Consider the following 24,082-nt stretch of genomic DNA (forward strand, 5'->3'; position numbering starts at 1 on the left):
GGTAAGTTTGGCGACGTGAGTGAAGGAGGCTTTGTTGCGAAATAGAAAGCCGATTCTAGATTTGATTTTGGATTGGAGATGTTTAATATGAGTCTGGAAGGAGAGTTTACGGTCTAGCCAGACACCCAGGTATTTATAGTTGTCCACATATTCCAAGTCGGAACCGTCCAGGGTGGTGATGCTAGTCGGGAGGGCGGGTGCGGGCAGCGAACGGTTGAAAAGCATGCATTTGGTTTTACTAGCGTTTAAGAGCAGTTGGAGGCCACGGGAGGAGTGTTGTGTGGCATTGAAGCTAGTTTGGAGGTTAGTTACAGTGTCCAAGGAAGGTCCAGAAGTATACAGAATGGTGTTGTCTGCGTAGAGGTGGATCAGGGAATCGCCCACAGCAAGAGCAACATCATTGATACAGAGAAAAGAGTCGGCCCGAGAATTGAACCCTGTGGTACCTGTGGAACCCTGTGGAACCAGGCGAGGCAGTCATTAGAAAAACCAAGGCTATTGAGTCTGCCGATAAGAATACGGTGATTGACAGAGTCGAAAGCCTTGGCCAGGTCGATGAAGACGGCTGCACAGTATTGTCTTTTATCGATGGCGGTTATGATATCGTTTAGTACCTTGAGCGTGGCTGAGGTGCACCCATGACCTGCTCGGAAACCGGATTGCACAGCGGAGAAGGTACTGTGGGATTCGAAATGGTCAGTGATCTGTTTATTAACTTGGCTTTCGAAGACTTTAGATAGGCAGGGCAGGATGGATTTAGGTCTGTAACAATTTGGGTCTAGGGTGTCACCGAGGGGAACGACCACGGCAGTTTTCCAATTTTTAGGGATCTCGGACAATACGAAAGAGAGGTTGAACAGGCTGGTAATAGGGGTTGCAACAATGGTGGCAGATAGTTTTAGAAAGAGAGGGTCCAGATAGTCTAGCCTAGCTGATTTGTACGGGTCCAGGTTTTGCAGCTCTTTCAGAACATCTGCTGTCTGGATATGGGTGAAGGAGAAGCTGGGGAGGCTTCTCCTTCACTAGGCTAATTCAGGAGACAGATTGTAGTTTTTATGCCCTGATATCAAGAGCTGGTGGGGAAAAGTTTGTTTAAACAATTCAGAGACTGAAACAAATACATCAGATGACTAATATTTAAGAGCGAATTGATATACAATCCCGAAATCAGCTGTAACAGTTAATAGTAAAACAAAGCTTAAAACGGTGTTTGAGTGAACCCTGAATCCCGAAAAAGAATGGTGAATTCACTTCCGGATACGGTAGACTCCTTCTCCTCATCACTCTATAGGCCTGAGACATTCGGATGCATTAAGATTCCCTGTCACATGCATTTTGCTACACCCACAATAACATCTGCTAAACACATGTATGTGACCAATAAAATTTGATGACACTCATTGTAACTATATAGGACTTGTACCATCTCTCTTGGAGCACTTCCGGAGGAAGATGGAGGAGTCTCCCTCCCCATGGGAACTCTTTTTGGCTGAGCCGGAGGATGTCGTGTGCTTCTGCCCTGAGTCGTTCCTGTTGGAAGAAAGAGGCATGATGAGCACAGAAATAATAACTTGAGAAGGAAATGTGGTCACGATATTCCAATAACTTTCCTAAAATTCCCAGGTTTTCCAGAAATTCTGGTTGGAAGATTCCCTGAACCAGGAAGGAATAAGCATGAAATCCAGAATCTTGAAAATCTTGAAAAATCTGGGAATTTTGGGAAGGTTACTGGAGTTTTGCAAACCTAAGTAAAACCTAGTCATTAAAAATATTGTCTCGTCAGACCACCACTCTGTTCTAGCTGGCGGATGAGTGTTATTAGGTAGGTACTTTACGACATAGAAAATATCATTTTCAACAAACCTTAACTTGTCGATACTTCCTCAATTCCCGACTTGGAAGACATCTAATGTCTTCTAAACCTTCATGTCTAGTTGCAGGGAGTTCGTTTGAATTTAGAAAACCTTCCATTATTAAATGAAATAAAAAAAATCTCCACTAAAGTGGAACTGACAGGGTTTTATCGTCATGACATCTTAGAAAAATGTGTTCCTATACACCCCCAAAAAGAATAAGATATTAATTATTATTATTTTACATTTTACAATACAGAAAATACACCTGACTGGATTTCTACAAATATTTAAATACCAAGGTTGTCCTCTTACATTTGGGAACTTTACAGTCCTATTGATCAGACAACCATGAACAGGTAGCTTATTTCTCCCTCCCTACAATAAACATCTATGTCAGCCAGAGAGGGATGAACTCAAATCTAATGAGGCAGGAGTAGATAAACTCTCTGAAATGTTTTCCGTTCGTAGTTGGCCATGAAAATGTCACTGATAAACAAAGGGAAATAGTAGCCTGCTCGCCTTCTGCAGCTTTCCAGCCAATGCATGCTTGTCCCAACCCACGTTTTGACAACTGAATGGAAAATACCTGCCCACCCGTTTGATCGATTCCAAATACATTTGATTGACAACTAAGAGATATGCATGCTAACTGTGGATAACAGTCTTAGTTAAATTCCTCAGTTTTTATCCAAAATATTGAGTAATTGAAACTGAAAAAGTGCATCCTGAATGGGTGGAGGCAGCAAAATATGGACAGCTGTGATTTACAACCCGAGAGCAACATGTTTTACCAATAAATGTAATGGTGAATTGTATATCTATTTATTCTGCCAACAATGCCGTAATCTACATCATGGAATATTTCTGTCAAATAGAACCTATTTTTTAAACCTCCTATGAAGTTGATTTTGTAGTATAAACTGGGCATTCGATATTTTTGACTGATTTCATGATTATCTGTTTGTTTTATATCTGCAAAGAAGTTAAAGTGCTGTCAGTTCCACTTTAAGTAGTCCACCAGTGTGTCCGCCACCCTCTTGTCCGTCTCAAATGTTGTCATTGAGACAGGTGGTTCCACTCCAAAGTGAGGCATGTCATGATGACAATCACCTGTCTCGATCAATGAGAGAAGATTTGAAATAGACAAGATGGAGGCATACACATTGTTGGATTACTTCATGGAGAATTTTCTAAATTCAAACCAAGTCCCTGCCACTTGACATGGACGTTTAGAAGACATTCGTTGTCTTCCATGTTGGGAATTGAGGAAGTATCGCCAAGTTAAGGTTGATAGAATATTATCTGTGCTACGCCAAACAGCACCTAACCTGTAACGGCTAATAGAGCATCACATTAGCCCGGCACATTCTGTTAGCTAAGTAGAACCCAGTTCCCACCCAGTAAGTCACCTGGCCTGGCTTCTGCGGACTGATCTAACTGTGCTGTCCAGGGAGGCAGTGGACTCTCCGATGGCCGTACGGTACAGACTGTCCTCCTCTGTGTACGAATGCTTAGCGTTCAGTGAACGCTGGGGACACAAAGAAGTAATAAACTAAATTGTAGTCATTCAGCAGACACTCTTATCCAGAGCGACTTACAAGAGCAATTAGGGTTAAGTGCCTTCCTCAAGGGCACATCTTTCAACTAGTCGGATCAGGGATTCAAACAAGTGACATTTCGGTTACTGTCCCAGTGCTCTTAACCGCTAGGCTGCCTGCCGCCCGATACAACTCAGAACTAATTTCTCAACATAAATGTACAGGTATACTACACTTAACTATGGACTGGTGTGTACTCACTGTGAGGAGAGTGGAGCGGGTGGCAGTAGGCTCCTCCACTATGGATTTCCTCCCTGTGAGGATGTTCTTTAGGTTGGTCCTCACCTCCTTGTTGAAAACACAGTAGAAGAAGAATATGCACACACCCTGAGAGAGAGAGAGAGAGAGAGAGAGAGAGAGAGAGAGAGAGAGAGATGGATGGATAATTGCACATCAGATAAATATAACCACAGTAAGGCTTTTTGAAGCACTGTTTTTGACAAGCCAAAAAGTCAAGTACCTGAAGGCAGCTGAAGATGGCAAAGAGGTAGTGTAAGGAGAGGATGTCACTGTTGACCGCCATGAGGCCCAGGAGCCAGGTAGCACTGAGGAGCAACAGGTGGAGGAAGGCTACATGTAGGGAACAGCTGGAGAGGAAATGTTTGTTATGTTTGAATGGAATCCAGCCAACATGGTATGCTACGTGCTAACTATTTTCTAACCCCACATGGTTATCCTGTCTCGAAGTACTCACATTGCTCCAGACTTCTCAAATGTCCACTGTCTCTTTCCGCATGAGGCCTTGGCGGCCATGAAGAATAAAGCAATGTTGACCTATGGGAGATACATGAGACGGAGATGAGTAACATAATCCACTGGCCAGAACCAATCCAGTATAGTCCAACAAATAAACAGCGACTGCATACACACTCACCAGTACTACTATAGCGATGGGCCCAGCGATACTCCAGATGAGTGTGTCGTGGACAGAAAGCCAACAGAAGTCTGGGTTCCCATAGCCCTCAGGGTCCAACCCTACTGCCAGGCCTACAAGAGAGGAAAAACACACACAGTGAGCATGTGCTTCCAGATTATGTTGTTTATGTTGATTATGTTGCATCTGTGTCCCTCTCTGTCTTTGCATGCATGCATGCGTGTGTGTGTGCGCGTGTGTGTGTCTCTCACTCACCGGTGATGATGGCAGGAACGCCCCAGCCAATGGCGTAGTAAAACCTCATGCGGCCATGGTTGATGTTCCTGACTTCAGTCAGCATGCGGTAGATGTGGAGGCCCTCCACCAACATCCAGGCAAACGTACACATGTAGAAGTAGTGGAGCAGGATGGCTACCACTGTACACATGAACTGAGGGACAGAGAGGTAGGGAAAGATGATTAAAGCCACTGTTTTGAAAGCCAAATGTGCTAATTGTTATTTAAGCTGTCTGTGAACTAAGTCTGGTTCAGTAACTGCTAATCTATAACAACAGAACACAATGCAATGGCTGAGGCCAAATCCACATATTGCCAAACAGACACAGAACTATTATTGTCAAAGATAAAGCCACTTAGCACTGCTGTTAAGAGTGTTGGGCCAGTAATCGGAAGGTTGCTGGTTTGAATCCCCGAGCCAACCCCACTGACAAATCTGTAGATGTGCTCTTGAGCAAGGCACTTAACCCTAATTACTCCTGTACACCACCCTGGATAAGAGTGTCTGCTAAATGACTAAAATGTACTCAAGGGGGACTAGCCTTCCTCATGTCAGCATTGGCCTGGACAGGGCAGGCTGAAGCCAATACGCATAGGCTATCACCTACGCACTTTGACATGTAGGCTAATTATTTATTTACATACACTTATGTTTTTCTTAACAGAATAGCTACTGTTTTTTGGTTTTCAAATCAATTTAATTGGCTATTTTGGTTAATGGCCTTGGTGCCCTGGCAGATATGGCACAGAATGGCCTTTCCCCGGCGGGAAGGGTTGGGTGGGGGTAGACTGCAGGTACACCATATGTACAAAAGTATGTGGACATGCCTTCAAATTTGTGGATTTGTCTTCTCCATAGACAAATATTGGAATCTCCATAGAGAGATTGCAATCTCCATAGACAAAGATTGGCAGTAGAATGGCCTTACTGAAGAGCTCAGTGACTTTCAACATGGCACTGTCATAGGATACAACCTTTCTAACAAGTCAGTTTGTCAAATTTCTGGCCTGCTAGAGCCTCCCCGGTCAACTGTAAGTGCTGTTATTGTGAAGTGGAAATGTTTAGGAGCAACAATGACTGAGCCGCGAAGTGGTAGGCAAAATAAGCTCACAGAACGGGACCACCGAACACTCACTACCGAGTTTCAAACTCCTTGTGGAAGCAACATCAGCACAATAACTGTTCGCCAGGAGCTTCATAAAATGGGTTTCCATGGCAGAGCAGCCGCACACAAGCCTAAGATCACCATGCACAATGCCAAGCGTCGGCTGGAGTGGTGTAAAGCTCGCTGCTATTGTACTCTGGAGCAGTGGAAACGTTTTCTCTGGAGTGATGAATCACGCTTCACAGTCCGACAGACCATTCTGGGTTTGGTGGATGCCAGAAGAACATTACCTGCCCCAATGCATAGTGCCAACTGTACAGTTTGTTGGAAGAGGAATAATGGTCTGGGGCTGATTTTCATGTTCGTGTTAGGCCCCTTAGTTCCACTGAAGGGAAATCTTAACGCTACTGCATGCAATGACATTCAAGACGATTCTGTTCTTCCAACCTTGTGGCAACAGTTTGGGGAAAGCCCTTTCCTGTTTCAGCATGACAATGCTCCTGTGCACAAAGCGAGGTCCATACAGAAATGGTTTGTCAAGATCGGTGTAGAAGAACTTGACTGGCCTGCACAGAGCCCTGACCTCAACCCCATTGAATACCTTCGGGATGAATTGGAAAGCTGACTGCATGCAGGCCTAATCGCCCAACATCAGTGCCCAACTACACTAATGCTCTTGTGGCTGAATGGAAGCAAGTCCCCATAGCAATGTTCCAACATCTAGTGGAAACCCTTACCAGAGAAGTGGGGCACCAACTCCATATTAATGCCCATGATTTTGGAATGAGATGTTCGACCAGCATACTTTTGGTCATGTAGTGTATATTGACAAGTCGACAGTATACAATAATTCAATAAGACAAAATAAAGTGTTTTTCGGGTGTGCCTCAGGGTTGTGTGCTAGGGTCTCACCGCATTTTCAGTCTGGTTGATTCCGAAGAGTAAGACGAGCTGGGAGAGGAAGATTGACACCACCAGGTTCTTGTGTATGCTGTGGAGGTTAGAGCGGAACTTCCGGAGAATGGCCAGCAGGAGGAAGGTGATGAGGAGGGCCACCAGCGAGGCTGACACCATGATGTAGGTGATGATCTTCAGGGGCAGGACCTCTCCATGCTGAGGAGGTAAGCATGGCCAGGGGTAAGATCAAATAATAGAAGTTAACATAAGCTGAGTCACCATAACTGAATATTTGGTAGGGGGCTCTGGGTGGTACCTCTCTCTTGGAGATGGCCAGGGGTAAGATCAAATAATAGAAGTTAACATAAGCTGAGTCACCATAACTGAATGTTTGGTAGGGGGCTCTGGGTGGTACCTCTCTCTTGGAGATGTCCATGAGCACAGCAGAGCTGGACATGTGACTGCACTGGCAGCTGATGTGGGTGCTGTTCCTGAACACCAGCTCACACCCCTTGGCAGACCAGCCTCCCGTTCCTTGAAACCTGGAGCCAAAATAGATATTGTTTTATATGATTTACAGTACCAGTCAAAAGTTTGGACACATCTACTCATTCAAGGGTTTTTCTTTATTTTTACTATTTCGACATCAAAGACATCAAACTATGAAATAACACATATGGAATCATGTAGTAACCAAAAAAGTGTTAAACAAATAAAAATATATTTTATATTTCAGATTCTTCAAAGTAGCCACACTTTGCCTTTGACAGCTTTGCACACTCTTGGCATTCTCTCAACCAGCTTAATGAGGTAGTCACCAGGAATGCATTTCAATGAACAGGTGTGTCTTGTTAAAAGTTCATTTGTGGAATGTATTTCCTTTTTTATGCGTTTGAGCCAATAAGTTGTGTTGTAACAAGGTAGGGGTGATATACAGAAGATAGCCCTATTTGGTAAAAGGCCGAGTCCATATTATGGCAAGAACAGCTCAACAAACTTTTTACGTTTCTTCAAGTGCAGTCGCAAAAACAAACCATCAAGTGCTTTGATGAAACTTGCTCTCATGAGGACCACCACAGGAAAGGACGACCCAGAGATACCTCTGCTGCAGAGGCCAAGTTCATTAGAGTTACCAGTCTCAGAAATTGCAGGCCAAATAAATGCTTCACAGAGTTCAAGTAAGAGACATATCTCAACATCAACTGTTCAGATGAGACTTCATGAATCAGGACTTCATGGTCGAATTGCTGCAAAGAAACCACTATAAAAGGACACCAATAATAATAAGAGACTTGCTTGGACCAAGAAACATGAGTAATGGACATTAGACCAGTGAAAATCTGTCATTTGGTCTGATGAGTCCAAATGTAAGATGTTTGGTTCTAACCGCTGTGTCTTTGTAGACGCAGAGTAGGTGAATGGATGATCTCCGCATGTGTGGTTCCCACCGTGAAGCATGGAGGAGGAGGTGTGATGGTGCTTTGCTGGTGACACAGTCAGTGATTTATTTAGAATTCAAGGCATACTTAACCAGCATGGCTACAACAGCATTCTACAGCGATACCGCATCCCATCTGGTCCACAATCACCAGACCTCAACCCAATTGAGATGGTGTGGAAAGTTGGACAGCAGAGTGAAGGAAAGGCAGCCAACAAGTGCTCAGCATATGTGGGAACTCCTTCAAGACTGTTGGAAAAGCATTCCAGGTGATGCTGGCTGAGAGAATACCAAGATTGTGCAACGCCGTCATCAAGGCAAAGGGTGGCTACTTTGAAATATCTAAAAATATAAATATATTTTGGTTTAACACTTCTTTGGTTACTACATGATTCCATATGTGTTATTTCATAGTTTTGATGTATTCACTATTATTCTACAATGTAGAAAATAGTCCAAATAAAGAAAAACCCTTGAATGTGTAGGTGTGTCCAAACTTTTGACAGGTACTGTATGTTCTTGAACATAATCTAGCTAAACTCCATTCTAAATTTACGATCTGAGGTAGAGTATTGATAGGTATGCTTTTCCTTACGGGATGGAATGATTCCAGTAGACACAGACAGGTTTGGTCCTCTCCTCTGTCTCCAGTAGTGTGTATTCGAGTGTGATGGCCTGTGCCAGAAGAGAGGTTGAGGGCACCCCCTCGCTGTAGACCACCGTGCTCACAATAGGTGTGTTGATGATGGGCCGCTTGGGGAGTCTAAACACACACACACACATATTTATGTTTACATTGACTTTAGTCATCCAAGAGAAGTTCATGTCGAGAGTGACTTTCCACAAGGGCCTATAGCAGGGCAAATGGTAGCCCGCATATCAACCCCCCCCCCCCAAACAAACAAAAACAAATATGGTTGCGTAACAGAAGTTTTCCCCGTTGGTATGTTAGTCACTGACAGTCACTCAATTAGCCCATGTCATGTCATTTTTTGTTGTTGATTGATACAGTAGTCTAGCCAGCTGTCTCAACTTGTAGTAATCATGGTCAAATTACCGATCAGAGGGCCCCATTGATTTTGTTAGTCACTCTCACTAAGTTATCATTTTAAAAACTGCAAAGTTTTCTCTCTGCCCCATTGCAACATTTGTAGAATTGCATGAAATTTGTTATAAAAAATTTGTTATAAAAAAATCTTCTGTCCGCCCCACGGCAAAATGTGTAGAATTGCTTAAAAACTTTAAAACTGTACACTTTTCTCTACGCCCATGACAACATTTTAAGAATGACAGAAAATTAAAGAATAATTTTTTCTCTCCGCTGTCAAGAGGGCCGCTAAAATGTTTTGTTCTCTAGGTGTGGATGTGGGTACACAGACCCGCGAGCCACTGCGGCCCTTCAAAGTTGCATATTCCTGCCCTATAGCCACATCCCTGGCCTATAACCACATCCCTGGCCTATAGTGAGGTAGCATAAAAACATCTATCACAAGGAAAACTAGACAAAAACCAAACCCAGCATTCCCAGTGGTAAACAATACCTCAGGCTCCTGCGATCAACGTCGTAGTTCTCAGGCAGTAGCTGTCCCAGGGTCCTATAGATGATCACCACGGCAACAGGGAGAGGGCCTTGGACCTCAGCGTGACGGCGCATTTTCTTGGCAGACACCTGGTGACCCACGGTGGTGGATTCAGCCTGGACAGGGGGTGCGTTTATGGCTGTTGCGTCTGTGGCTGCTGCTATCGAGACCACTATAACGATTGAAACCGATACTATGACAATGAATGAATGGATGAATGATTCTCACATAAAAAACTCTACCAGACTGGTTGAAAAACTTGACCAACTGTTTATACAGTACAACAGCTCAGACTTAAAGGGGCAATCTGCAGTTGAAACAATAACAAAGTGGCCACCGCCCCATTGTTTTAGCGAACAGTTGAAAGATGAGAATGGAGAGTCTTTAAGTTATAATCTTCAATAATGAATGAGTATATATCAATAATTTAAAAGTAAAAAAATTTGTCACAATCACAGATTGCCTCTTTAATTAACTATTTACGTTGTGAAAGTGACTATGCTGCACTACTACTTTAATCCCACCTTTAACCTCCTCTGGCTGCTCTTGCTGTGTTGGGAATTCTGGGAAGCGGACAGAAGATTCCATTTCTTTGGAATAGGCCTCCTGGATCTCTTGGAAATGCGGGATGTTTGTCCGTTCTGGCCTGGACGGGTCCAAGTAATCCAAAGAAACAACTGTGAGCACAGAGAGAGAATGTGTGATAATTATGCTTGTCTCCACAAGAGGTATTGGTGGTAGGTTGTTTGAAATGCACAATGTAACCGTACTGTGCATTAATTAGTAATGAAAATTATGTTACAGCAACAAAACAACAATAATTGTGTCATTGCACTGCAGATGGACTCACTCATGTTTTCCGTGACAACAGTAAAAGGTTTCAGGTAGGTCTTCCTCATGTTTTGGGCTAGGGCTTGGGCGTACTCCTCGAAGCTGTGCAGTAGTAGAGCTGTGCCACCTTCGGAACGCTGTATCTGATCCCAGTGTCCTCTGTTAGCAGGGTCCAGGATGGCACTGCCCGCTCGAACCAGGTTCTAGAACATTAACAGGGCATGTCATACACCTATATCACATCTATATTATGCACTACTCTGTGTGGCCAGTATACATCAGAGACAAACAGAATGCATAATCGGTATCATATATCCTAAATGAAGCACGTGAAAACAAAGCCAACAGAACAGAGATAAATGAAGAAAACAAAAGAAGGAAAGGAGAGTTGTCCTATAAAGGAAGGCGGGTGGGGGGTCACTGTACACACATCACCTCACCACCCCTGGGGGAACTGCTACTCCCATTGGCTCAATCACCCAATACACTCTTTTTTAATTGTTTCTTGACCCCTTAAACCTTTCCAGATGCACCTTCTGGTATCTAACACATCCCAAAGAGCTAGGGCTGGTGCCAGGAATGCACACTGTTAGCCATCAGCGCCCAGTATGGTCATAGCCTTAATAAAGCTCATAGAAAACATGCCTAATCATTACGCTGTATTACTTACACATAATAGGCTCTAGATCACATTTTCTATAGGGGGAGAAATCTCCAACTGGGAAAACAGGCTCTTAGCAAACCGGTACCACCAGCTATAAGCAGGATTTGTGGAAACTATTAGCGACTTAAAGCTAGTAGGATCCTTAAGCAGTTGAGCTTAACAATGTGGGTCATTCATTCAACTTTGAGCGAGTCTCCGAATACTGTGAGAGAACATTTAGGGTAAACATATGATAGAGAACTATTTGAGGGTATATTTCTACCATAGAGGGTTCTACATGAAACCCAAAAGAGTTCTACTTGGAACCAAAAATGGTTATCCTGTGGGGACAGCCGAAGAACTCTCTTGGAACCCTTTTTTCTAAGAGTGTATGAGTTCCTGACGTCATTGTAAGTAGTAGTGTTGCTAAGGCCAATGAACAAGCTAACTCCACAACTATCCTGTCTATCTTATCATTTCAAGCTCAACACATTATTTGAGAGCTGAGAAAGACCACTACAAGGCACCGAATGGCACTAAACATTCAACACTAGTTGAAGCATGTTTCCAGAGGCCCACCTCATGGAAGTGAATGTCTCTTGTGGTGGCCATGTCGAAGCCCAGCTGTTGGCTCTCGTACTGCAGCAGGCGGGTCAGGAGGCTGTAGGCCGTCTTCACGTCGTTGCCCTGGAGGTCTTCCGTACGGTTGGTGGCACTCCGCAGCATGCTGGCCATGCCCTTTGACCTCTCACCGTCCATCCTGGAGCTGTTGAGGTGCAACTCCTCGTCCTGAAGGCCAGAGGTCAGGGAGACGTCAGAGGTCAGACAGTTGTCTCAATGATAGAAGAGGGTTTCACTCTCAATGGGACTTCCTGGTTTCAATAAAGGTTAAATCAAGACATACCTCTTTTTTCAGCTGAGAGAAGGCGATAGAGGTGCAGTTGAAGAGATTGGGAGCCAGCCAGCCGTTCTCATCGCTGCAGTGGCGGATGGCCGTGCCTAGTGGGGAGGAGAAAGATATGGGGAGAGAAGGGTAAGGAAGAGAAGGACTGATTGTGACGATTCTCTGTTGACCTCTATTGCCTTTTAGCTGACACAGGATAACAACAGTATAAACAGTATAGTCTGCTCAAATTTCAATCAAATCTATGCATTTCCAATCCATTTTCCCATTCTGAAAAGGGTTGCTGTGCTTACCAGTGGACCCCTTGGGACATTTCATGGCAGCAGGTTGTTCAAACTGGGTCATTGGCCACCAGATCCCTGCATCAAAGGCCTTGGGACAGCCTTCATATACAACTGGTGAAGAGATTAGAACAACCAAGCACAGGGAGGCAATGAGTTAAGGTCAGGGTCAGGGAGCCAATGAGTTAGGGTCAGGGTCAGGGAGCCAATGAGTTAGTAAGGGTTAGGGTCAGGGAGCTAATGAGTAAGGGTCAGGATCAGGGTCAGGGTCAAGGAGCCAATGAGTTCGTAAGGGTTGGGGTTAAGATCAGGATCAGGGAGCTAATGAGTTAGGGTCAGGATCAGGGTCAGGGAGCGAATGAGTTAGGGTCAGGATCAGGGTCAGAGAGCCAATGAGGTAGTGAGGGTTAGGGTCAAGGAGCTAATGAGTTAGGGTCAGGATCAGGGTCAGGGAGCCAATGAGTTAGTAAGAGTTAGGGTTTAGGTCAGGGAGCGAATGAGTTAGTAAGGGTTGGGGTCAGGGAGCTAACGAGTTAGTAAGAGTTAGGGTTAGGGTTAGGGTTCGGTTAGGGTTGGGGTCAGGGAGCGAATGAGTTAGTAAGAGTTAGGGTTAGGGTCAGGGAGCCAATGAGTTTGGGTCAGGATCAGGGTCAGGGAGCGAATGAGTTAGTAAGGGTTAGGGTTTAGGTCAGGGAGCGAATGAGTTAGTAAAGGTTAGGGTCAGGGAGCGAATGAGTTAGTAAGGGTTAGGGTCAGGATCAGGGTCAGGGAGCGAATGAGTTAGTAAGGGTTAGGGTCAGGGAGCTAATGAGTTAGTAAGAGTTAGGGTTAGGGTCAGGATCAGGGTCAGGGAGCTAATGAGTTAGTAAGGGTTAGGGTCAGGGAGCTAATGAGTTAGTAAAGGTTAGGGTCAGGGAGTGAATGAGTTAGTAAGGGTTAGGGTCAGGATCAGGGTCAGGGAGCTAATGAGTTAGTAAGGGTTAGGGTCAGGGTCAGGGAGCTAATGAGTTAGTAAAGGTTAGGGTCAGGGAGTGAATGAGTTAGTAAGGGTTAGGGTCAGGATCAGGGTCAGGGAGCTAATGAGTTAGTAAGGGTCAGGGTCAGGGTCAGGGAGCGAATGAGTTAGTAAGATTTAGTAAGATCCTTACCCATGCACCCGCTGGAGGTGACCTCGGCAAAGGGGTTGTCACAGCGGTTACACTGGCGCCCGATCACGCCGGTCCTGCACTGACACTGGCCCGTGTGGGGGTGACAGGAGCGCGACATGGCGCCAAGCTGGAAACACTCGCAGGAGTAGCAAGTGTCCCCTCCCTCGGGCCGGTAGTAGTTATCCTGAAGGTAGGAGAGGGCGTGAACTGATCATGCAATACAGGAGGGAATGGGGACAGCTAGAACACATGCCCAGAAGAGACTACGTGTGGTAAATACATTTCCGTACCTTACAGCGGCACTCCCCAGTGGTCTTGTTGCAGTCTCGGTAGAAACCTTTGCTGACATCACAGTCACATGGGCCACAGATAGGGTTCCCCCACCATCCGCGAGCACAGGGCAGGTTGGCTCTGGAGAACAACAGAACTATGTGTTATTCCACTTAGAAACCTGTTTATCCTAGCAAGCAAGGATGCACCGATGAAAACCATGAGCAAATCATTAGGGAGTTGAAATATGCTAAGCCAATGCCAAAACAACTATGAATCTGTTTAACACCAACGAATACCAAAGCCAAGGGGCAACAGTTTACAAAATCAAATTACTACAGAGGTTGATGGAATGTACTTTGGGGTTAAGTGGGGTTACTGGGGTAAGCTCTGAAACAAAGTGAATTGTTTTCTAAAAACATCAGAACTGGCACTGACTCACAGCAGGTGGGGGTTTAAAAAAACGGAATCTAAAATGACAAAAACAAAAAAAACTAAACTGTCCTTAGATCAGTGTCGGTACTCACTTGTTCTGGCAGTACTGTCCGTAGGAGTTGTGACCACACTGGCAGCCGTAGCCGTGGGGGGAGCTGGGCTGGTGGACGCAGGTGGACACATGCTGACAGGGATTCAGGAAACACGCGTCCACACATTCCCTCCCAAAGTACCCTGGGAAAAAATGATATTAACGCATCGTTTCACCAATGGGTGAATAATCCTCTAAAACAACCAATGGTCCAAACCCCATGTCTCTATCATAATCTGCTCAAGAGTTCTTGGAGTTTTTACCCTTGTAGGATGGCTAGAATTAGGGTGATTAAATCAATGGAGGCCAGAGAAAAAACCTGTTGAACACTTCATCTTTCTTCTTGAACCCCGCGGGACATAAAACAATATAGAGGTAAGATGGATATCGATGTTGAGACATGAGATGTAGTATTTTCATATTTGAGTATACACTTTTCATGTAATCCTCAAAAGGTTATTATGAGAAACCTGTACCGCTATGTCAACAGAGCTCGGTGCTTATTATCGGACGTATTAGGTTACGAAATCTGACTATTTGGATGTACTGTCAATGAAATGGTTAAATAAAGGTGAAATAAAAAAAAATGTCAAAATGACATGATAAAGACCCCACGGAACGATTCAGAACATGATGAATCATATTTGTCTTGGTAAAATGTCATTTATAATGTAAGGAAGTGAAATGTCAAGACCAAAGCGTGTTTTTTGACCCACTGGACGGAGTAGATGGACACCCTACTAAAAGCATTTCAGTGGGTCCCGTCCAGGGGGCTTACCGGGGTGGCACATGCAGGTGTGTGAGCTCCAGTTGTCGGTGCAGTGGCTGTGCTCAGGGCAGACGTTAGGGGTGCAGGGGTTGGCCACCTCACAACCATCCTCCACTCTGACCTTCTGACCCTGAAGCATGTTGACGTTGGCCAGGTTGGTGGACGTCTCGCCCATCCGCACGCCCTGGCAACATAGGAGAGTAAAGGACCATAAGTGCTGTGTTGGCGCTGACTGATTTCGCTTTCCAAAGATGGGAACAGTACAGTTACATGGTGTGTGTGAGGCTCACCTGCATGCAGCCCTTGAGTCCGCTCTGGACCGTCCCATCCTTCTTCATCAGCCCTCCCACAAACAGACTCCTCAGCCTCAGGCCTGGCAGCTTGTTGCCTATCTCCACTGACCTCTGTGGAACGCACCCACGCATAGAACACTTGCAGAGACCATGTGTATTGTGCATACATACCATATTACACTAGATCATCCATTACATTCACAAACACTAGTACAGAACACACAAATATGATGTGCCAGCCAGTGAGGCAGTGAGTACCTGGAACATGCCGTAGTCCAGTGATACTAGGGCCATGTATTTGATGTCCTTCCCGTCTTTGATACTCTTCAGCTCCACCAGGACGTGGTGCCACTCCCCGTCGTTCACCCTGACCTGAGAGAAGTCCAGCAGGGCAACCTGCTTCACCCCCAGGAACACCTGGAAACGCACATGTCTGCCGCTGATCTGGAGAGAAAGCAGATGGTGAGAGAAAGCAGATGGAAGGCAGAGAAAGAGGGAGAGAGAGGGTGACATGAGAGAAAGGGGGGTGACAAGAAAGAGAGAACATGAAGTTGAGTCATTTAACGCCAGCATATTAGCTTAGCCTTATCATAGCATTAGCTTAGCCTTATCATAGCATTAGCTTAACCTTATCATAGCATTAGCTTAGCCTTATCATAGCATTAGCTTAGCCTTTACCCAGCATTAATAACATGGAGGAAGGCCCTGGGTGTTGTTGTGTAGGCTCTGGGCTACCCCGGTCCACTCACCAGGAGGTGTATCTTGGAGAAGTCCCCAGCATTGGCCTGCAGCAGGGTGCCAGAGCTCTGCCTGGTTCTGAACATCAAGCCCATGTACCAGGGCACACTGATGGTGACCTCTGGCTCTCGCCACCACACCAGGGCATGGCCATCAAAGTGTTGCGGGGAGGGCATGACTGGAGGAAGGGAAACAGATAGGGTCACTTCAGTTGGAGAACCAACTAGAGTCAAATGAATACAAGTAAACTTATTTACTAGGTCCTTTCTAGGCTCGTTCCAAACAGCCTGACTAAATCCTGACTACAAATCCATGGCAACACATCCAGGGGCTATCATTACATCATTGCCATACAGGTAGATCTTCTGTGTGTATGGTCTTGCAGACGATGAGCTCAGCAGTAAAAGTTGTGGACAGAGTCTGTACTTGTTCATTGCTTCCTGTGAAATGGTGATTGATGGGTCGTTCCACGAAATGAGTGCCTTTTGCGTCACTTTGATATTGTAAGTAGAAATTGTAAACCAATGTTGAATTTTAAAAGCCTGTTATATTAAATGAAGTGCCCTTTAATATAGACCACAAGGATAATTCAATAAATTGGATTTTGTTATGAATAAAGGCTAGCTAAAGGGCCAATGTTCAGCACTTTGACATGTCCCTCCATCAACCCTGTGTCACTTCTAGGAAGATTTGATTTAACCACTTAATAACAACATTTCTCCAGGTTTCACCATCATTGTAAAGCCCTAGTTATTTTGTTGCTTGACAAAGTCATTTCTGAAGATTATAATTATTTTGTGATTACTGATTTACTTACATCTGTCCTTTAAGGTTAACCCTGTTAAGTGACCTGAACTCTTGTTTTAATATGGTGAAACTATTCCTTAAAAAAGAAAAAGAAATCTAAAGAAAGATTGAACATATAACAGTCAAAAGCAGGTGAGCTGTTTTGACTCTTTATGGCCATTTCCTGGTGTTTTGTGGTGGAAAACTGAGCCGGTCAAGCATCATTTGTCAACCCTGTTACTCATAGTTAGACAAGCTAGAAATGTTTGAACAATTTCCTTTTTTTTGTGAAGCTTGTCTTCAATTTCCAGTCCCACACAACACGTTTCCATCCCCTGTCAGATAGGGATTTATGGCTGATTTAATAAGAAATCGTCATCCCTGTTACGGTCAACCCTGTTACTTTATTTGGCACTTAATAGGCACTTACTATAGTACTTTTTCATTTAATCTCTTGAGAAGAGAAAACTATATCTTTTTTTAATGGTTGAACATGTGCTGTTTATGACAGAATGTAAAAATGAGGTGAAATCCAAAGTTTTACTTCTCAAAAGGCACCGAATCAGTGGAATGACCCTATTATTGTGATTTACAATCATGAAACTGTTTGTTATACAGAGCATTCGTAAAGTATTCAGACCTCTTGACTTGTTCCACATTTTGTTACGCTACAACCTTATTCTAAAATGTATTTAAAAAATATCCTCATCAATCTACATAGAGTATATAGTACCATAAACTATGAATTGCTCTCCTACCTCTATATCCTGCGTTAGTCAACTATAGACATAAAAACAAGCATTGCAACTGACAAGTACCACTGACTGCACCATAATGCTTCTGGGTAATCAGATCACCAATGATATGTAATAGTGGTCATTTGGCCCTGGGCCAAGTGTAAATACCTTCCTTAAGGATAGGTGAAAACCAGGTTACCATCAGTCTATTACTTCCATCAATAAGGCCAGTTGACATCTGTGATTACCTCAAGCAGGCAGGGATGGAAGGATGTATTAGTAAAGTACTCCAACAGGGCCAGAGGTCAGAGGTCAGTGTGTATGTGGAATGTCGGAATGTGGAGATTCAGGAGACTTGTCCACATTGACCTTGTCTGTTTACTCACCGCTAGCCTTGAAGATCATGACTAAAACGTTTTGAACTCCATTAATTATGAGACACACAATAAAACACACAGCTACATACACACAGGGCACATGCACACACACATGCAGGATATACAGACTGACACACACCCATACAGGAAACCCCCCCCCAAAATATATCCAATACACTTTTCCTAAAATCCTTTACCTTGTTCACAGTTCTTCCCTCCGTAACCCAGGGGACAGCCACAGGAGTACGTGCTCCACTTGTTCACACAGACTCCTCCATTCAGACACACACGTTGAGTGCAGAAGTCCTTCTTCGCTGTGCACCCTGAATACAGACATGTAATACAGGCTTATGATAATCAGTGGCAATCAATAGGATTAGACTAATACGTTGAAATATGCCATTTAGCAGACTTACAATCATGGGTGCGTACATTTTACATTCAGGGTTGTCCCGAGAATCAAACCCACTACCCTGGCATTACAAGCACCGTGCTCTACCAACTGAGCTACAGATGACAACTATCAAATGAATACCACACACGTGAGGATTAGAACAGACCTGCGGCCGTGCCGTTGTTGGCCACATAACTGGCCATGTCCACAGGCTTGCTGTCTATAGTCAGGTCTCTCATGCAGCCCACAAAGTGTCGGTTCCGGACGGGGAAATCCTCCGGCAGGTTGGGAACACCACCCAGTAGTAGTGGACCGGTCAGGTCCAGGGACCTAGAGATGGACAACATAGAACAACTATCAACTGGGTCTGATTCTGAGTGGAGAGTCAAGGCCTTTTGTTATGAACATGATTCTCTGATTGACATTCCAGTGCACCAATCACATTACAACCACACTAGAACATTGTTATTAACATTGTGACTCAACACACAAACCAAAAGGCAAAGAGAAAGGCTGATCAAGCCCCTTACAACTACTTTACCCCTGCATCAAAACCTCCACTGTTTAGGGGGACCAATGCTGGCGTAACATGAACTCATAACACAAGTTAAGAAAAAAATGCACTGCTCGCATATAACAAAATGCCCTCTATTGTCAAATCTTGCGATTTACTAATACCCAACCATTTTTTCCCTAGCAGGAGGCGATTTACATTTAAATAAGAAACACATTTAGATATGGGCATTTGCATAAGAATAAAGAATCACAAGGTTAAGAAGTGAATAGGATAAACCCTATGAGACTGCACTCACTTTTTCTGTCCTGTCTGTATGCCCTGGGCGGCACAAGAGTAGTTCCCGATCTGGCCACCAAAGCCAATTGCCATGGCGATGTCGCAGTCGTCCACAGCAACGACTGCCACCTTCTCTCCTGATGGTCCGTGGGGGATGCCAAGGCGACCAATATTGGGCTGGAAAGAGAAGGGAGGTCATATGAAATGTAAGGACGTCACAGCTAATAAACTAAGGTACCAATATCCAGTGAGAAAATTGGGGCTTTCAGCCATACAAGTGAGGAACCATACTGTCATTCTCGGAAGGGGAACAGCTTCTCGATGACTAATGAAGGTCATGGTCTCATGGTTTTCCCTTTTTGAAGCGCGGGACTGTTTGTTTGGTGCAACAGTATTTGGGGACAGCAAGAACCCCTGGGCTCAAGCCCAGTGTGAAGAGGCTGTTTATCGCTCAGTGAAGTTGATGTGCCGTTGATTGTTGGAGTGTAATTGGATCATCAGATCGGGACACTGGTGGGTGAAGACATACCATAGACTGAGAACGCCATTCTATGTCAAATCCTCCTCTGGGACCCCAGTTTCCACCAATTGGCCACAACAATTGGAGATATCGTCAGCAACTGTCAGTGTTAACCCCCCTGCAACTCGTCTCACGGTGCTTTATCAAGCTATTGACACCACATCCACTGAGTTCTCCCCAAGCAGCGTCACGTTCAGTGACCTTGTGTCACCTCAATGTGTATCTGTGCGTGCAAATACACAATTTGCATGTGTGTTTCTATCAAACTGTATGTCTGTGTGTGTGTCTGTCTGTGTGTGTGTGGACCTTTGATCTCTTTCCTGTGGGGGTGTGACATTGCAGGAAGGATGACCTATGCAACTGCAGGTGTGACAACAGGAAGAGGTATAACAATATTGTAGGAACAGCTGTTTCTTTTAGAGGTGCATGCTGGGACTTTAGCACAAACCAAACACAATTGCTCATTGTAATGTGTTTAAGAGTAATCTCCCTGGTGGAAATATCAGGCTAGTCACAATAATCACATTACTCCCCTCCTATAGTCTTATAGACTACTATCAATCTCTGAGACACTCCCTAATTAATGACAGCATTCCAGGTGTCACAAGTCAAACGGGGGATGCCCATTGGGTGCTAAGAGTCGAGTTTCAGACAACTGATTACTCTAGCAGGGATGACATTCCACACAATGAGCATATCAGATTCCCTGATGACATATTTACCTAAATATTCTGGGTTGATGGAAAATAGAGGACTTCACGCTCTAACTGTTGGCCTTTCAAGCCCCATTGCCAGGATTCATGCCAAAAGCTACCAATATGTGATCAAAGCAACTTTGTTGTGAAGTCTCCAAATATCCCCTACTGAGTAACAGGATACGAATATGACTGTTACTTCTGAAAACACCTCCATTCAGGAATTGGGATGATCATTATTTATTCCTACCAAGAGCATATTCCTGTTGGTGGGATTAAGCTCTTGGGAACGTCTGTCATCTACGTTTAATCTCCAGACGCCCAAGTCTTTATCTCTCTAATCTGTCAACTGTGTGTCTGCTAGTAGAGGTAGTGTTTCTGGCAAACATCACTTCTCCTCCTTCCCTCCACACTAGAGACATTACTTTGCCCTGCATTGTTGGTGCTCAGAGTTGAAGAATTTCACTGTACCATGTAATTACATCTGCAGGCCTGTAAATGTGACTATTAAAATGTCTAATATAATCTGTAAAACAAAGATGTCCTACTTTAACAGAGTTTAGCAAAGACCAACATTTAACTCAACCTTTTAGTAGACAATTCATTTAACTTTTTAAAAAACAATAGCAATTTTCCCATGAAACTGAAGAGACTTGAGGCTCCACTGGTTTATAGTTGAATGTAGACATGTTGATGTATGTCCCTTTCCCCTTTTCTCTTGGTCATTTGTTCTGAACATGAAAACAACACCATGGAACAAAGATAAAGACGTATCACTCTTCTCTCCTCCAGCCAAGCCTTGATAAATACAGACTTTCACTTTGGAATGGTGAGGACTATAATCTATAGTCTTGAAATGTGCCTAATGTACACCTACTGGACAATAAGCAAACATGAAGCATAAGTTCTAAGTAATGTTCCCTCAAAACATTTTCCTCACTGAGCAAATTTCAGGTCTGCTGAGCTCAAACTTGAACATTGTGAAAATTCTGTGCAACTTCCGGCGTGCGTTTACTCTGAACACTGAGGCTGTACCCGGTTTAAGTTAGTTTTAATAGCGGTCAAGGCGGCTACTGTGGCTATTAAACCATAATGCAGGCCTGCATGAGTGGCCTTCCATTAAAAACAATGGAGAAAATGCATCCCATAACATTTTAACATGGAAATAGCTGTTCTATCATTCAGCCTACAGTAGCAGGCAATGTGTGGTGTTCATTGTAGGCCTACATTCCATGAGACTATTGAAAAAAAACATGCAGGGCTTGACATGAACATATTTATCTACTTGTCCTTCAGACATGTAAGTGACTGAAAATGCTGTTGTGTTGTTTGATGCAAGAAACCATGCATCATTATTTCCATACCATTATTACAGAGAATCAGACAAATGATCCTATCCTCTGCCTATTGGCTACTCTCAAAATACAACACTGCCCCTTTAAGACAAAAAAAAAAGATTGTTGTGCTCTTGTAGGAAGAAATAACTCCCCCATTGCTGACTTTAAATAATCTATAACTGGGCTAATAACTCAGTAACTAGCAAAGGATATGAACAAATGTACAAACGTGCACATGTCACTACACGTACAGTACCAGTCAAAGTTTGGACACACCTACTCATTCAAGGGTTTTTCTTTATTTGTACTATTTTCTACATTGTAGAATAATAGTGAAGACATCAAAACTATGAAATAACACACATGGAATCATGTAGTAACCAAAAAAAGTGTTAAACAAATCAAAATAGATTTTAGATTCTTCAAAGTAACCACCCTTTGCCTTGATGACAGCTTTGCACACTCTTGGCATTCTCTCAACCAGCCACATTAGGTAGTCACCTGGAATGCATTTCAATTAACAGGTGTGCCTAGTTAAAAGTTCATTTGATAGTGTTGACTAACGGGGAAAACTACAAAGTTGAGTGAAGTTCAATCTCGTGCTTCTCTGCGCAGGCTGATATTTCTTCTACAACAGTCCCGGGGGAGCTGGGCTCCCGTGAACGCGCGCAGCTTAGGGGGAACATTGGTCCTAAGGCTAGGTTACAACACAGGCTATATGATCGCCAGTTTGGTAATAGGCATCGCTAGGTTTACACAGTACACTGAGCAATGTGAAAGCATCATAGTGAAAGACCACAGGCCCTGGGGAGAAATTAATCATGGAGTAATTCTGTTGTCAGAGGAGAGGCCTGAACATTGTACTACAATGTAGCTACTGCAATACTAACATTGTCTTGCTCTTTTCACACAATACATTCTACCCAGTTCAAAAGTTTCCATATTTGCATTCTGAATTGAAATATCTGGATTATGGATCAATCACAAATGCCTGCTGCACTCCACACTACTTTACATTGTTCTGGCCTTCATTAATAACGCCAGAGTAACATAGATACGACTCTTTGGGCATCTGTTTCTTTTATCCCTATTTTCTCATGGTTGGGCTATGGGGGGTAGATAAAAAAAGGTTGTAAATTGACTGTGTTGGCCGTCTGTTTGTGCTGTTCTGGTTTATCTTTCAGACATCTAGGCTCTGACAGAAGGGACCTGGAAGACTGTTGTTGCAGAGTTTTGGACTGTTTGGTTTGGCACCATGTTTAATATGAGAGAGGGCATACTCAGAATAGAGCTCTTACTAGACCAATTATAGCAAAACTACTGTAAAGTATACACGATCTCCCTTGTTGTTGCCATATACAGGCTGCATTCTATTCACATTATGTCACCATGTCAAGGTCAACCCAAACAACAGGAACTCAGTGACATTTGTTCCCCTCTCTTTTCCACACATTCCAAACAAACACTATCATACATTCACAGACATGAATCATGTGTGTTCCATCTTCCTGTCCACTAAGGAAAGCCTGAGTACAAAACAATCACTAAAACAATGCTTTTAGCGTATCTTCTCCAGAATGTGCAGAATGAGCTGAATGATGAAAATTCTAAACCATGTCTGTATGTGTGTGTGTGTGCGTATGTGTGTGTGTGTGTGTCTGCATAAGTGCGTGTATGCGTGTGCATATGATGCAGATGGTGCATGCCACGGCTGTGAAGGCCAGAATGAACTAGACAAAACAACTAGCTGCTCTATCCCTCTTTTGTATTGAGAGTGAAAGCACAGAGTTTCTAAACCCAGAGGCGCAACATCACCAGACTTCTGGGAACCCTTGGGAGGCAGACCAAGCAGACCAGGCCGGGATTTTGAGAAGTCAATGAGAGAAGTGAAACATTCTTTCTCAGATGTACATTTTCTTGAAAAATAAAGACATAACCTAGATTCGAGCCAATGTCTTAAGTAGTTGAACTTGTTAATACTCCAACCTCGTTAAACTGACAAACTGACACATTTAGATTTTCATTAAAAACAACTTTATATGGAAGAAGTGCCCTTAATTAGATGGCCTGCAAATGCACAGTTTGGCACAAAATGACCTGTTATGTGTTTCTACTCATGAGCTTAGGTAGCCAACGTCGCCATGATCGCCTACAAGTGTGATCAGGGATTTCCATTGGAGAAGCAGTTTAAGCCTAACTTTATACTGTACTGTCTTAAAGCTAGTGGTGAAACGGTTCACAAAACTCACGGTTCGGTACGATACGGTACAGTGGTGTCACGGTTCGGTACGATACGGTACAGTGGTGTCACGGTTCGGTACGATACAGTGGTGTCACGGTTCGGTACGATACGGTACAGTGGTGTCACGGTTCGGTACGATACGGTACAGTGGTGTCACGGTTCGATGCGATACG

At 43.9% G+C, this 24,082-nt stretch overlaps 1 protein-coding gene across 1 annotated transcript in view; it reads right to left on the minus strand.

Annotated features, from left to right (window-relative positions):
• LOC115144765 (cadherin EGF LAG seven-pass G-type receptor 1-like) overlaps positions 1-24,082 on the minus strand; it is a 94,562-nt gene that overhangs the window by 4,546 nt on the left and 65,934 nt on the right. Inside the window, exons 6-31 of the mRNA XM_029685815.2 lie at positions 19,135-19,292; positions 18,489-18,652; positions 18,126-18,251; positions 16,040-16,206; positions 15,549-15,734; positions 15,288-15,401; positions 15,007-15,181; positions 14,230-14,371; positions 13,723-13,843; positions 13,433-13,616; positions 12,297-12,398; positions 12,004-12,098; positions 11,679-11,888; positions 10,476-10,659; positions 10,150-10,302; positions 9,587-9,797; positions 8,641-8,808; positions 7,023-7,149; positions 6,623-6,823; positions 4,584-4,758; positions 4,329-4,441; positions 4,149-4,228; positions 3,915-4,041; positions 3,656-3,781; positions 3,266-3,384; positions 1,424-1,530 (exon numbers count right to left, since the gene is read on the minus strand). Of these exons, the coding sequence (XP_029541675.2) occupies positions 1,424-1,530; positions 3,266-3,384; positions 3,656-3,781; positions 3,915-4,041; positions 4,149-4,228; positions 4,329-4,441; positions 4,584-4,758; positions 6,623-6,823; positions 7,023-7,149; positions 8,641-8,808; positions 9,587-9,797; positions 10,150-10,302; positions 10,476-10,659; positions 11,679-11,888; positions 12,004-12,098; positions 12,297-12,398; positions 13,433-13,616; positions 13,723-13,843; positions 14,230-14,371; positions 15,007-15,181; positions 15,288-15,401; positions 15,549-15,734; positions 16,040-16,206; positions 18,126-18,251; positions 18,489-18,652; positions 19,135-19,292 (3,835 nt within the window). The remainder of the gene's footprint in view (positions 1-1,423; positions 1,531-3,265; positions 3,385-3,655; positions 3,782-3,914; positions 4,042-4,148; positions 4,229-4,328; positions 4,442-4,583; positions 4,759-6,622; positions 6,824-7,022; positions 7,150-8,640; positions 8,809-9,586; positions 9,798-10,149; positions 10,303-10,475; positions 10,660-11,678; positions 11,889-12,003; positions 12,099-12,296; positions 12,399-13,432; positions 13,617-13,722; positions 13,844-14,229; positions 14,372-15,006; positions 15,182-15,287; positions 15,402-15,548; positions 15,735-16,039; positions 16,207-18,125; positions 18,252-18,488; positions 18,653-19,134; positions 19,293-24,082) is intronic.

Source organism: Oncorhynchus nerka, linkage group LG17 (genome assembly GCF_034236695.1).
Source record: "Oncorhynchus nerka isolate Pitt River linkage group LG17, Oner_Uvic_2.0, whole genome shotgun sequence".
NCBI lineage: Eukaryota > Metazoa > Chordata > Actinopteri > Salmoniformes > Salmonidae > Oncorhynchus > Oncorhynchus nerka.